Here is a 12,453-nt window from a genome sequence, read left to right as displayed (position 1 = left end):
AAAATAACTGGCACCGCACTGGCCATTATATTATAAGATAGGCTTGGTGAAGATCCAGAGCCACTTTCAGGAATATAGCTGCTGGACTACACTGTCTAAAACATTATCATGCAGCAGCACTTGCATGCAGAAACACCCATTTCCCCACTGGTTGCTCGGTCAAGGTGTCGACGCGGTGGCGGTAGGGGGATATTTGTGTTTGGTGATGTATCCATGTGCCACATACACACACTGTAGTGTAGCTACCAAGAGTTAAAAAAAACCCAACAGAAAACATTGCCTTAACGCACATAGCCTTGCAATTCTAAAAACAAAAAAAAAGCCTCAAACATTTAATTAAAAATACTCATAAAACAACAATAAACATATTTTTGATAGTAACCAGTCCACTAGACTCACTGGGGACTCTAATGAGGACAAGCGCTATAGAAAATGGATGGATGATGGGGAAACTTAAAAAAAAAAAAAAAAAAAAAAACATTTAGTATGGCCCTCAGAGGACTTTATAAAAACTGAAATTGTTGGGAAAAAGGTTCTCCACCCTTTTTTTTTTTTTTAGCAGGAAATAAAAAAAAAGAAAAACAGCTCTACTCAGTGGGTTACTGCCAATGCCATGTACCCAATGCAGATTCACCACTGTCTCTTCTGTCATTCGTTTACTCACACAACATCGTGCAGCTCTAGTCTGGTGTCTGGAGAGAGGTTGATAAGGATGTAACACAGTCTGTTGCCTTGGTCTGTCATGCCATCTGAAATGGGAAGAAAGAGCCAGGTGGAGTGGGATATGAAGTGGACACCGGCAGTGGGAAATCCACTTGCACACCGACTAAAGGCTGAGTAACAGGAGGACAAATGGAGATAGAAAGAATTTACAAGCACTGATTCCTAAAGTGCAGCAGACTTACTGAAGCCAGTCGGAGAGAGACCCAAATGCTTCATCCTGGTCTTCACAAGCGCATTGAGTTCCTGCCTTTCCGAGCGTTTGAACAGGGTCAGTCTCTGCTGGCTAATCCTCTCGGCCGCGCTGCCGGCGCCACCCTTGGCCCCGCCTGAGCTCCGGCCCCCCTTTCTGCTCAGCCGCCGCGCCCACTGCATGCTCTTCCTGCGGAGCAGCGGGTGGTCCGAGGAGTGAGACGAGGTCGAGACGGGCTCTGAGGAGGTAGAGTTGCGGTGAGCGCCGCTTCGGGACAGCAGGGGCTCCCTGGGTTCTCTGGTGTCCTCGTAGTCTTCCACTGTGATGGATACCTGCGACTGATACGGAACCACATACTCATTTTCACTCTTAGAATATTCAGTACACCTGTTGTTTTCCTCCCGTTTCATTCCTGATGTAACTGGTGATGGCCTGCGCTTTTCATGGTGTTTTTCCAGCGAGGCTGCTGTGACTTCCTCCCACATTCCCAAAACAGGCATGTCATGTTCATTGAAGACTTCATGACTATAAAAATAGTCCGTACTTGTCAATTTAAATGTGAACGGTTGCTTGTTAAAGTCAGCTGGGATAAGCGCTAGCTCACCTGCATCCCTAATGAGGAGAAAAGTTACAGAAAATGATTGGGTGGATGTAAGACTGCAAAAAAGTAGTATAGGTATATAATTCCCTGTCACACAAAAACCAGGAGAATTTTGCTCTTCTTTAGCTTTTCTGTGATTCTTCCGCAGAGCCAGTAAGTCGAACTGGAACTTGTTGCGATGTAAGTGGTCTGTCTGTCTTGGCTGCTCACGAAAAAAAATGGCTAATTTGACAATGATAATAAATGAACACAGTGTTCCCCTGAAAATGTGAGAGTGAGTAAAAAATTTGACAACTTACAACCCACAGCAATTAAAGGGGATATATTATGGGAAAATGACTTTTATTACTTGTCTAGAAATAGTTGGGTCTCTGGACTATCTTCCCATCAATTAAGTGTGAAATAAAACAACCAAGTAACTATTTTATTACCTGCCTGTTTCTAAAAATGTGCCCGTGAGCAACCCGTTCTGTAATTTTGTCTCACAGTTATCGTCACGGTGGGACGAAAATTATGCATGAAACATAAACCTCACAGACGCAGTTGAGTTTCTTCGATGTAAAACAACCACAATAACAAAGATGCAACATTGTTCACAACTGCACCACAATAGCAGCTGACCTCTGACACCGGAAGCTTGTGGGCTTCTGTTCTGTAGATGCCAATTGGAATATCTCCTGTGGAGGAGCACAGCTTCTGGTAGAGCCTGCCGAACGTCCGTATCCACAAGTCGTCTTCTGTGATTTTCATCTAAAAGACAAAAGAACGCACTCACTTGTCGTCTGATCCACTTGACGGTACAACCGGTCATGCGTTCAAGTTGTGCTCTTACAGCGCAGAGGAATCCTGAACCGGGCATGGAGTCGAGGCCCAGTAGCAGCCTGGTGATGGAGATCATGTAATCCTTGACGAACGACTGTCCACAGTGAAGTAACGTTAAATAAGTTTTTACATTTTTTTTTGCTAAATGAGTAAGTGAAAGATTGTGTTTTCTTTTTACCTGGTAGAGGAGCGTGTCTAGCATGCTGACACTGAACACTTTGCCTGCTGCAAAGGGCAGACGGAACATAAACACCAGGTTGGATCCTCGCTCCCTTTCCTTCTGCAGGTAATGTGCGCACGCACACACACACACACACACACACAAACACACGCAAACATGTTTTCTGCTTAAACTAGATCTTGATGAGAGGAAATAAACATAGGCGTGAGAAATTTTGTTGCATTTGAATCTGCTTTACAACTAAAAACCCACATTTGTGCCTTTGCCTGGAAATGTGTACATGCAGACTTCTATATTAGGTTTATTACACTACATAACATTAGTTGAAGTCACATTTACCTTTTCCAGCTTTGACAGAGCTTGGGAGTAGTGGTCTTTGACTTTAAACTGCATGAAGCGCATGTTGGCCGGGTGTGTGAGTTCAGTGATAATACTCAGAGCTGGGAACAGTCTGGACGCACGCAAACAAAGATGACAACAGTCAGAAACATCGTAGACTTTCAGCGGGCATGCAGATGGTTGATGCAGACCTGAAGAGGGTCTGGACATTGACAATGGTCTTTGCGTCAGCCATGTAGTCCTCCTCCGCAATCATGGAGCTCTCCTTATCGACCACCACCATGGTGTCGGCAAAGGTCACTCCACAGCGCAACAAGCTGTCTAAACTTTTTGGGAGAGCAAATAACGATACATACGGTACAAACTACAAAATTTGCCATGAAATGCACCTAAAAGCAAGGTAAACTGAAGGGGTGATTATATAACCGTTTAAACATGTTCAGAACATCTTGTGGCAGTGGCAGGATGTGGCTGGTCTTTCCACTGATATGATCACACTTCCTGCCACAAAGGTGCCACGATCTCAACCATAAGTGCACACTGTTACTGTAAATAGCTGCCATTATCAGTTTTATCGGTACCACCATTTGACTCGGTGAGCCTCGTATATCAGCCATCAGTGCCACTATCGAACACAAAGGTTCCACTTTTACATGGGTGCCACTATCTGTCTCATAATTGCCAGTATTTGTCACATAGGGACTTCTATCTGACTCATTGCTGCCACTATCACGTAAAACTCCCGCTCTGCTACAGAGGTGCGTGCCAATGTATGAATCATAGGTTAAAACTGTCACGTAGGTGCGACTGTTTGACCTTGACCATCTAGTATGTGCCGCAAAAGTGCCATGTGTCTCAAAGGTGCCAGTATCTGTTGCATAGGCGCCACTCTGCTGCACAGGTGACATGTTACGCTGTCTATCTGTCATATGCTGCCTTATAGGTGCCACTATCTGCCCCAAAGGTGCCAGTAACTGACACCTTTGAGGCATCTCTGTTACTAAAGGTCAGCGTTCTGTCTCATATGTGCCAAAGGTTCCGATTTCTGCCATAAAGGTGCCAACTTCTGACACAAAGCTTTGACTTTGTCACATAGGATGGACGTTATGGATGCCATTTCGATGATCCAAGCCTTTCTGCTATGACTCATGAACTCTGATGAGAGACCTTTTGCTGTGCCTTACTTGTCCATGGAGCCCACTGTGTAGAAAACCATGGGGAACCAGCAGATAGCCTCCAGGAAGTCTGCCTCAGGTCTGAATCAATCAATACACAAACGTGTCAGTTTTACTTTAGTGAAGTCACGATAAACGCATACCCCTTCCCAATTCAAATAATTATAGAAAGCACGTCACTACTCTGGAGCGACTGAGCATTTGATTGCATTTTTGTCTTGCTATTTTTTGTACAAGCTACAAAATGCAACGCAGCATCGTGGGGGCACAGTGGCCTGAAAGCATTCAGCATTTCACAAATCATGTTTACTGTGGCCAAAAATAGCTCACTTATTCTCCCCTACTGGAGAAGAGGACCACGTTGTTACCACCCTGCGCAACTAAGATTTATAGTACGGTGGTTATGCTCACAGTAGCCTTTGTGAGGAGCATTACAGATCCTTTTTGCTGACAAAAATAGCCACACCAAATAGCCAAAAGGAGGAGGATCCTCTCACATGCTCTCCAGAAGCAGCACGATGGGGTTCAGCTCCTTTCTGGGCCGGTAGTAGGCCCGAAGAGGTACGATGAAATTGTACAGGCCGTTCCCTGCACTCTCTGCTGACACAATGATCAGTTTGTTTTTGAAGCCATAGGAGCGGGCGTCTTCAAAAGGGATATGGTGACAAGCCTGTTGGACAAGGAGGAAGCAGCCACTCAGTCGATGTACAATCGATGGCGATCTGGTTAAAGCGCCTACCTTGTCCATGCGCAGGCAGCAAAAAGGCATCTTTTCTTGGAGAAGGTGGCAAAGAGCTGGAGAGCTGCCAATGTATGGGGAGTTGAGCGGGTAGCCCTTGACCCACCTGGCGCAGAGGCTCACAGTTACCCTCGATCAACCAATTATGTCAAACCTCATCGTTCAAGTACTCACTCGCAGTGCCGACCCCACCAGTGGGCGCTCTCATCTTTGTCGCCGTCGTCCTTGCTCTCCTCCCCTGCCTCGTCCTCCGACTGGTCTCCCAGCAGGTCAAAAGTCGGGTTGCTTACGCCGTCCACCAACTCCAGGACGGGCGCGATGCTGTGCCGCCTCTCCTCGACGGCGTCACTCAGGGCAGGCAAGGCCAAAGTGTTGGACCCGCTCATCTCCGTCCTGGAGCTGCTTCTACTTCCTCTTCCGCTGCCGGGCCCGGCGCTCCCTGGGACCTGACCTTCTGGGCTGCTGTCGCTGGAGTCCTGAAGGTCGATCGCTACTGTGCCTGAAAAAGGCAGGAAGTCACAGTAATTTATCAGGGTTCAGTGAACTGAACATTTCAACCGTATTTGTTAAACCTCAAACCTTTGGTACGATCGGTTTCCAGCGTCACATAGCTTCCAGTATCTGAAACTTACTGTAGGTTGGCGCTTACTTAAAGGTGCCGCCCTCTGCCACAGGTGCTACAAATCAACTCAAGTGCCAGTATCTGTTACATGGGCGCAATTGTCTGTCACAAAAGTTCAGCTGTCTTCTCAAGATTATTTTTGGACAATTTTGTACAAAAACTAAGAATTTGGATAAAGACTTTGGCTTAAAAGAAGTAGACAAGCCTGACCTGAACACCATTGGGAAGAACTAGAGTGGGGGTGCTCTCGTCCAACATCCATGATGTCGAATGGATGAATGGACAAACGTTTCCCCGGAAATACTCCAAAATTCGTTCAAAGTTCAGACTTGACAGGATCAGGTGCTGCTATCGGAATCCAATCTTTGAGTGCGAGGAGGACCTCTAAAAGTCAACGTAGAAAGCACTAGCACCACGCATGGTGTTACTGACACTTTCTATATGAGATTTTATAGCTGGGGACCAACTGCATATGTTTTTCCTCTTTATGCTTTTATAATCAAAGGTACTTTGTGACTTAGATACTAACATGGATGACTTCCTGTTGTGATGGACTAATAGTCAGCTGAAACTACAAATGGAAGTCAAGTGAGGAAATGTATGCCAAGCCTGGCTGACTGACCCATGCTGGCGATAATGCTGTGGACTGGCAGGCGGGTGAGTCCGTGATAAATGCTCTGGTGAACCCCCCTGGCGTTGCTCCCCGCGCTGCCCCACGACGGATCCCTCTGGCCGCGGACAAACGCTGAGTTTTCCTCTTTGGAGATGTTGATGTAAAAGCAAATGTCAGAGGCTCCCATGATATGACAGGGGCCGGGGTTCAGCAGGATGTTGGTGGTGTCCAGCCGGCGTACTCCGATCAAACACACTCCATACCTGTTGCCACGGAGACGATTCAGCTCTGCCCTACACACATTTTGTGGGATTTTTACAGTTTTCTTCACTTACTTCTTGTGAGCATGAAAGGATGCAAAGGTGAAACTCTTGCCCTGGTATTCCCCGAAGAATTTGCTCTCCTCCAGACGGATGTGGTGCACCTCATTGGCTGAGCAGCGGCGGTAAGTTCGGTGCCACTGGTCGGCAGCGCAGGCGCCGCCTTCCCTGTGAGACGAAGAAGGGGAATGATTGCCCGTGCGGGCTGAGCTTGACCTTTTTAAGAGCCTAACACAAAGCTTCCAGCATGACGACAGCGGTGGTATCAGGGGAATTTTCCACTCAGGGCTGGAGAATGAATGTCTTACATCTCTGTCAGAGGGGCTTGATCAATACTTCAATCAGTACACCGACAAGAATGGGGCAGCCTGTTGGAACAATGGAGCCCACGTACACATTGAACAAGTTAAGTGGACAGCCGTGTTCTCAGGGGTATACGGCTTTAGATGTGGGGGCCACTGAGGCGATAACAGGAAGCAAGGCTGTGGGGGCAGTGTGAATGTGGGTGGCCTGTGACAAAAAAAATGCCTTATACAAACAAGTGTTAAAGCGACCTTGCAGTTGGCGAAAGTTTGATTAACTGAATTCATTACAGCCTGGCCGTGCATCATTGCCTCCTCAGCCACAAGGCCACAAGGCAACAAGGCAAGGAATCAGATGTATGCATACACTCATTGGCCACAACATTAGGCACCGCTGCGCAGTCTGAGGAGAAAATCCTTCGAGGGAGGTACAGAATGGTAATATCAGAGTTGTAAAACATATATATACATATATATTAGGGATGTGAATTTAGGAACACTCTTACCTGTTGAGGGCTTGAAATGCTCCTCCATGTTGCTTAAAGGCCTCCTGGGGTGCAGTTCTGGAAAAAACACCAAAACGTTCATCTAAAATGAAAGGCCAATTGAGCTGATCTTCTCAACACAGGTTCACGTACACAATCTCATGAGTTCCTGTACAATAATTTTCATTTTGGAGTTTTCAGTTGTGTAGTGCTGCAGTGTATCCTATTGAGAGCTGTTTCTAATATTTTGCTATTGAGCAACAGTAGCTCTCGGTAGGTTGCAGTGCAGTTCCACGCGACTGCAAACGACAACCTCACGAATAATAAAATAAAAAGTGAGCATTATTTGTTATCTAGTGTCTTTATATTAGATCAGGTGTACCCAGTATATATTTGCAAGAATGGCTGCGTGTTGAAAAGAAAAGAATCAGCGAGAGTGAACTTACTGTCCTCTGGAGGAGTGGATCAACAGAGTAATGAGTGTCGAGGTACCAGGGCACACGCAGTTCAAAGCCAGCATGGCGTACTTAAACTCTTCTTCGCATACAACATGATCTGGGGACATAGAGTACAACGGGAACGCAGTTTGCGGACGTCAGGCGAGTGTGAGCTGCCAATCTTTGTCAGTGCATTTGTGTGTGTGTGTGTGTGTGAATGACACATGACTGCACCCTTTCACGATGTTCCTCTATGTCGAACCACAAATATCCTTCAGTGCTAAGCTGCACTGAAGGCATTAAATTGCATCAAAATCCATTAAGTGATCGCTGAGATATTTCCTCTCTGAACTGTAAATGTCAAAGTCTGCTTGCGCTGCAGAAAATGTCAGGGAATCTTCAGAATAAAAGCTCTTTATCCTCTGGCAACACGTGGCAGTCCAACCAGTGGCTGTTGAGGTATTTCAGTCTGGACCAAAATAGATTAGCTTTTTTTCAGAGATTGAATGTGGTGCGGTTCTTGAGGCCCACATTCTCAAACACCGAGCGAAGGAACTCAATAACCTTGATTTGACCTCGCCTGAACAGCACCACTCGTGCTTCCAAGCGGAAGGTGGGCCCAGGCCCAAAGAGATTAATTTAAGTCCTCCAGTCAGCAGCAGGTTCTCCCAGATGTCCTTGCAGAGTTCATTCAGAGTCATCGTGTACCCTTAAACGTCATCAGACTAACAAGTACGCACTCATCACCCATCTTTGTTCGAACCAAACCTGATGGATCCATCATGAGTTCTCGCAAGCCAGTTCAATCGTTAATTCACATTCCGTAGCTCAAATTTGTTGGTCCTATCGTTAGTCCAAAACGCACAAATCTCTCAAGCAAGTTTAAGTAGCAGATAGAAATAAGTCTGCCATTTCAACAGCAATTACCAGAAGTTCCATTGTGTGCCGATCAAAAGAAACATAACAGAAGACAACATTTTCCCAATTCAGACTGTCCTTTGTTGCGCTCCGAAACAAACACACAGAAAAGTAGATCTTTGTCCCTTTTAGGGGTACACCCTTGACAGATCGGGACATACCTTTCACACTGGAAGAGTTAGAAAAGTGACATTTGAGTCCAATTAAAAGCCCTGTGGAATACATTTGTGAAGATTATATCTTGAGGGATGGAAATCAAGCCCTACTATAGCTCTATGTTAAGCTTGTATCCTTGTATTTGCTTGTCAATGAATTAGAAGCCTTAAAGGTCATCTTTTTGCAGTCTTGAAACTTGACTTTTACATCTTTGGAACATATGGTATCTGTATACATTGCAATTTTTTGTTGGGTATCATGGAAGAGACACAAACGGTTACTGGTAAAACCGTTGCAGTTATTCCACTAGCTACATGCTTTTAGTTGTGACAGGGTCAGTGCACAATTGCACATTTTTACTGATCCGCCTTTCATTCACTTCAGTGGACGGGAGATACGACCCCGATTGAGAGCCGAGTGGACAAACACAAAAGGCAGTTCGCCTCTACCTGTGACCACACATCCTTCCTCAGGAGAGGCAAAAGCAACAGAGCGATTAATGGCTGTAGTAAGCCGATCAATGCGCCGACCTTGCGTGCACTGACTGCCCTCGCTGCGTAATTCTTAATTGTGTTGTGTTCATTGTTGACAGGGCCAGGCATCATAGAGGGCTGCGCTGTGTAATCTGTGACAAAGCACTGGATGGATCAACCATTGAGTCTCATTTACCGGCAAGCCTCAACAAATGTGTTCTCATATCCGTCTGATGCAGGGTTTTGGCTTTTCTGTCTGTTTCTTTTAAATTCTACTACAAGGAACCATAATTGGTAACAAAAAGGACCGTGCACACCCTACTGAAGTACAACGGCCACAACAACAAAGTTGATGAGCTGCGAACGTGTGTGTTTCCCATTGTCGGCAAAAGAATGAGGGCTTTTCTTTGGAACTCTGAGTGAAAACTTGAACAAAACTACCAGCCTCATGTTGCCGCATGAGGCCCATCGTTTTGGCTCAGAGCAGTCGGTCTGTTATAAACACACAAACATCTTGTGGGTTTGACTGAAGTGGAAGCCTGGTCAATTGGAAAGGACAGAAACACGGATGGGGAAATAACATTTTCTATTATAGCTGTATTTCTGAGATCCAATATTCTTTTTTGCATCTCTTCACCTCTTTGATACCTTCCTGGTGTGTTTGCAGTTCAGCTCTTTCTTGAGTAGGCAGAATCTTTGTCCATGTTTTCCATTTTTATCTGATACTCTTCAAGCCCTCCAGACATTCTTCTTCAAGGTCAGAACCAAGTGTATTTAAGCTTTCACGGCCAAGAAAGATGAGTGTATCTAAACTTCAGATTGGCAGATATACCACCTCCCTCTTTTATACCCACCTGCAAACTTGACGTGGAACTTGTTCTCCGGTTTGAGGATCTGCACGTACAGCGGGCAGTTGGGAGCGAAGTCTTTCACCGCCCAGGCCCGCAGGATGGTCTGATGATCCTGGCCAAATTGGAGACGGGCGACAGTGAAATCGATGGAGTGAGAGTGACACAAGACTGAAATGAAGCCACAGCTCTTTCATTCGCCGCATCAGATTGCAGAGCTGCCGTAATAATCCTCATCAACCACCGAGTGCGCCGAACAATCGTACGGTGCACACAGCATTTTGGGGTTCCAGCAGCCCCGGGATGACCTTGTGTCGTGGCGTCACACGGAGATCTGAAATGTATCCGCCTTTGCGTTTTACACAAAACTCTGGTGTGACGTATATAATCCTTGTTTGACACTGACAGCAGGGTGGAAGACGTGTGTGTCAGTTGTTAAAACTTAACACCCTTATACAGTGGAGCTGCGAGATACGAGTGACCCGCCTTATGAGGTTTTCTGCATTTGAGTTGCTGTTGGGACAATTTTTTGCTTTGACTTGTGTATGGTGGCAGTGAACTCAATTCAACTCACTTCACAACAAGCAGAAGTTTACCGTCAAACTAAATAGAAAACAAACAGAATGACGTTGCATTTGTAGTCTAGATTTTGGTCTACCAAAATGCCATAGACGGGCCAATCACATTTGTGTCGCCGTAGTACAACCCTTTGAGCAACAGATATTTGAACACAAACGGTGGAGTAACACATGTAGACAGATATTATTACCATACTCACAGGCATATATTTTTCCTGTGTGAATCGGGGGATCTCATTCATTGTTAATAACAATTTTCATAGCTGTTGTACTGGCTAACATACTCAATTTCAAGACTTCGGGGATTTTTAAAAAGCAAAATGAAAAGGCAAGTTTAACCTACAGCAGCGATACGGTCCACTTCAAACCGGTTACTGAGGATGAAGCAGGCCTCTGCGTCATCCATCCTGTAGGCGGTTAGGAAGAGCGAGAGGGAGGGAATCAAGAGAAGACACAAGAGGAGGAGGGGGGAGGGTGGGTGGGATTGTTATTTTACTCCGCGACTTGACAAAAGCAGATAAGAAACAGTGTGTCTTTGATGGATGAGATGGACGGGAGGCGAGGAGACAAAAAGCCAGCCCGAGGTGAAGCAGGTGTATTATTAATTATAAGCAGCTTTCATTCAACTCCCCGCTGTAATTATCATCACGTGACAATGAAAAATGTTAAAAAGTGGCTGTACAAACGAGATAAGATTTGTGACATGTATTTCTTTTTTTTTTTTTTAAATGTTGTAGCAGGGACTCACTTGGCCCTCATCAGGTCCTGGTCTTTGAGAGCAGACCCCTGCAGGTAGATGACTCTCTGGGCCCACAGAGGAACATGAAGGACTCTTCTAACCTGGACGTCCATTTCTGCCGGGCACAGGATCACCACGTAGTAATCCTGTACACACACACACACACACACACACACTTTTCACACACAACACGTGATATTCCTCTTCCCTGACCAAATCGGGTGTCTTTTTAAAATTTGCAATACACTTCATGCAAAAAAACATTGACGTGTAAATTACAAAATTCGATCCGAATACATACTGTTACATAAGCTATTAAGAACCAAGATTCAACATGTATTCTCAGTAAATGTTTGCATCCCGATATTTATTTCCATTTTTACAGTTTTAAATGATAGCGAAAGCTAATTTGGTGGGAATATTCAATCAAAAGGACATTTTTACTTAGTGTTGAATTTTATTCAATTAAAGAGAATGTAAAATAATAATAATAATAATTTTCTTTGGAAGAACCTACAGTGTTTTCAGCTAATAGTGTCCGTCAAAACAACTTATGATTTATGTAGATGGCAATCTCGTTTATGAATTTTATTTGATGATTAGAGTGAAAGAAAAAGATGCATGTTACCTTCTGTTTGAGTGGGACTATTATGTCAAAAGGGAATTTAATATAAAATCTAATCAGAAAATTCTCAACAGAAGTGAAAGAGGGGCCAATTAGAATGATCTATTGCTGTGTATTACAAATTACAGTGGTGCCTTGAGACACAAGTTTAATTGATTCAGTGACCATGCTTGCAACTCAAAACACTCATGTCAAATAATCTTTCCCCATTGAAATGAATGGAAATTCCAATAATCTGTCTCAGCCGACGCCAAAAAGTATTTTAGTAATGTGTTTTTAACAAGGAAAATAGCACTCTGATTAATTAATTGCGGCTACTTCTGGTGTGCGTGACGTGGCCACCTGGGGGGGAGTATAACAGTCATACAGACACAAAACATATGTTTCACAACTACTGTAAGTGACCCAATACGCTGCTGAAATATTAGATTATTTATTTATTATTATTTTTTTTTTTACAGAGGCTAAATAATATATATCTGTGATTTAGTATTGTTATGTTGTCTGTCTCCATGTGTTGCTGCACCCTTTGTGGTCAAACATCTGCTGCTTAACGGTTTGTAACAC

General features: G+C 44.7%; 1 protein-coding gene and 1 long non-coding RNA gene across 7 annotated transcripts in view; one reads left to right on the top strand and one right to left on the bottom strand.

The window, feature by feature from the left end:
* Positions 1-12,453, bottom strand: part of kcnt2b (potassium sodium-activated channel subfamily T member 2b) — a 40,454-nt gene that overhangs the window by 1,548 nt on the left and 26,453 nt on the right. The window contains exons 12-29 of one of the 2 annotated variants that reach the window (XM_061748879.1): positions 11,271-11,407; positions 10,866-10,929; positions 9,951-10,059; positions 7,559-7,667; positions 7,134-7,190; positions 6,341-6,493; positions 6,015-6,268; positions 4,945-5,269; positions 4,771-4,876; positions 4,529-4,701; positions 4,041-4,112; positions 3,048-3,182; positions 2,857-2,968; positions 2,515-2,613; positions 2,347-2,430; positions 2,136-2,264; positions 906-1,251; positions 665-749 (exon numbers count right to left, since the gene is read on the bottom strand). In XM_061748879.1, coding sequence (XP_061604863.1) covers positions 665-749; positions 906-1,251; positions 2,136-2,264; positions 2,347-2,430; positions 2,515-2,613; positions 2,857-2,968; positions 3,048-3,182; positions 4,041-4,112; positions 4,529-4,701; positions 4,771-4,876; positions 4,945-5,269; positions 6,015-6,268; positions 6,341-6,493; positions 7,134-7,190; positions 7,559-7,667; positions 9,951-10,059; positions 10,866-10,929; positions 11,271-11,407 — 2,549 coding nt within the window. Of the gene's footprint in view, positions 1-664; positions 750-905; positions 1,252-2,135; positions 2,265-2,346; positions 2,431-2,514; positions 2,617-2,856; positions 2,969-3,047; positions 3,183-4,040; positions 4,113-4,528; positions 4,702-4,770; positions 4,877-4,944; positions 5,270-6,014; positions 6,269-6,340; positions 6,494-7,133; positions 7,191-7,558; positions 7,668-9,950; positions 10,060-10,865; positions 10,930-11,270; positions 11,408-12,453 lie in introns of both variants that reach the window. The other variant, XM_061748878.1, reaches the window with a different exon arrangement.
* LOC133465793 (uncharacterized) overlaps positions 2,318-12,453 on the top strand; it is a 33,079-nt gene continuing 22,943 nt past the window's right edge. For 3 of the 5 annotated variants that reach the window (XR_009784757.1, XR_009784758.1, XR_009784754.1), the window contains exons 1-4: positions 2,324-2,444; positions 2,522-2,622; positions 3,953-4,110; positions 11,260-11,398. This is a non-coding gene — a long non-coding RNA (uncharacterized LOC133465793). Of the gene's footprint in view, positions 2,445-2,491; positions 2,623-3,952; positions 4,111-11,259; positions 11,399-12,453 lie in introns of those variants that run through there. The other 2 variants (XR_009784755.1, XR_009784756.1) reach the window with 2 other exon arrangements.

Source organism: Phyllopteryx taeniolatus, chromosome 16 (assembly GCF_024500385.1).
Source record: "Phyllopteryx taeniolatus isolate TA_2022b chromosome 16, UOR_Ptae_1.2, whole genome shotgun sequence".
NCBI classification, from domain to species: domain Eukaryota; kingdom Metazoa; phylum Chordata; class Actinopteri; order Syngnathiformes; family Syngnathidae; genus Phyllopteryx; species Phyllopteryx taeniolatus.
Note: the sequence above shows the minus strand (reverse complement) of the source record. Positions and strands in the feature narration are given on the sequence as shown.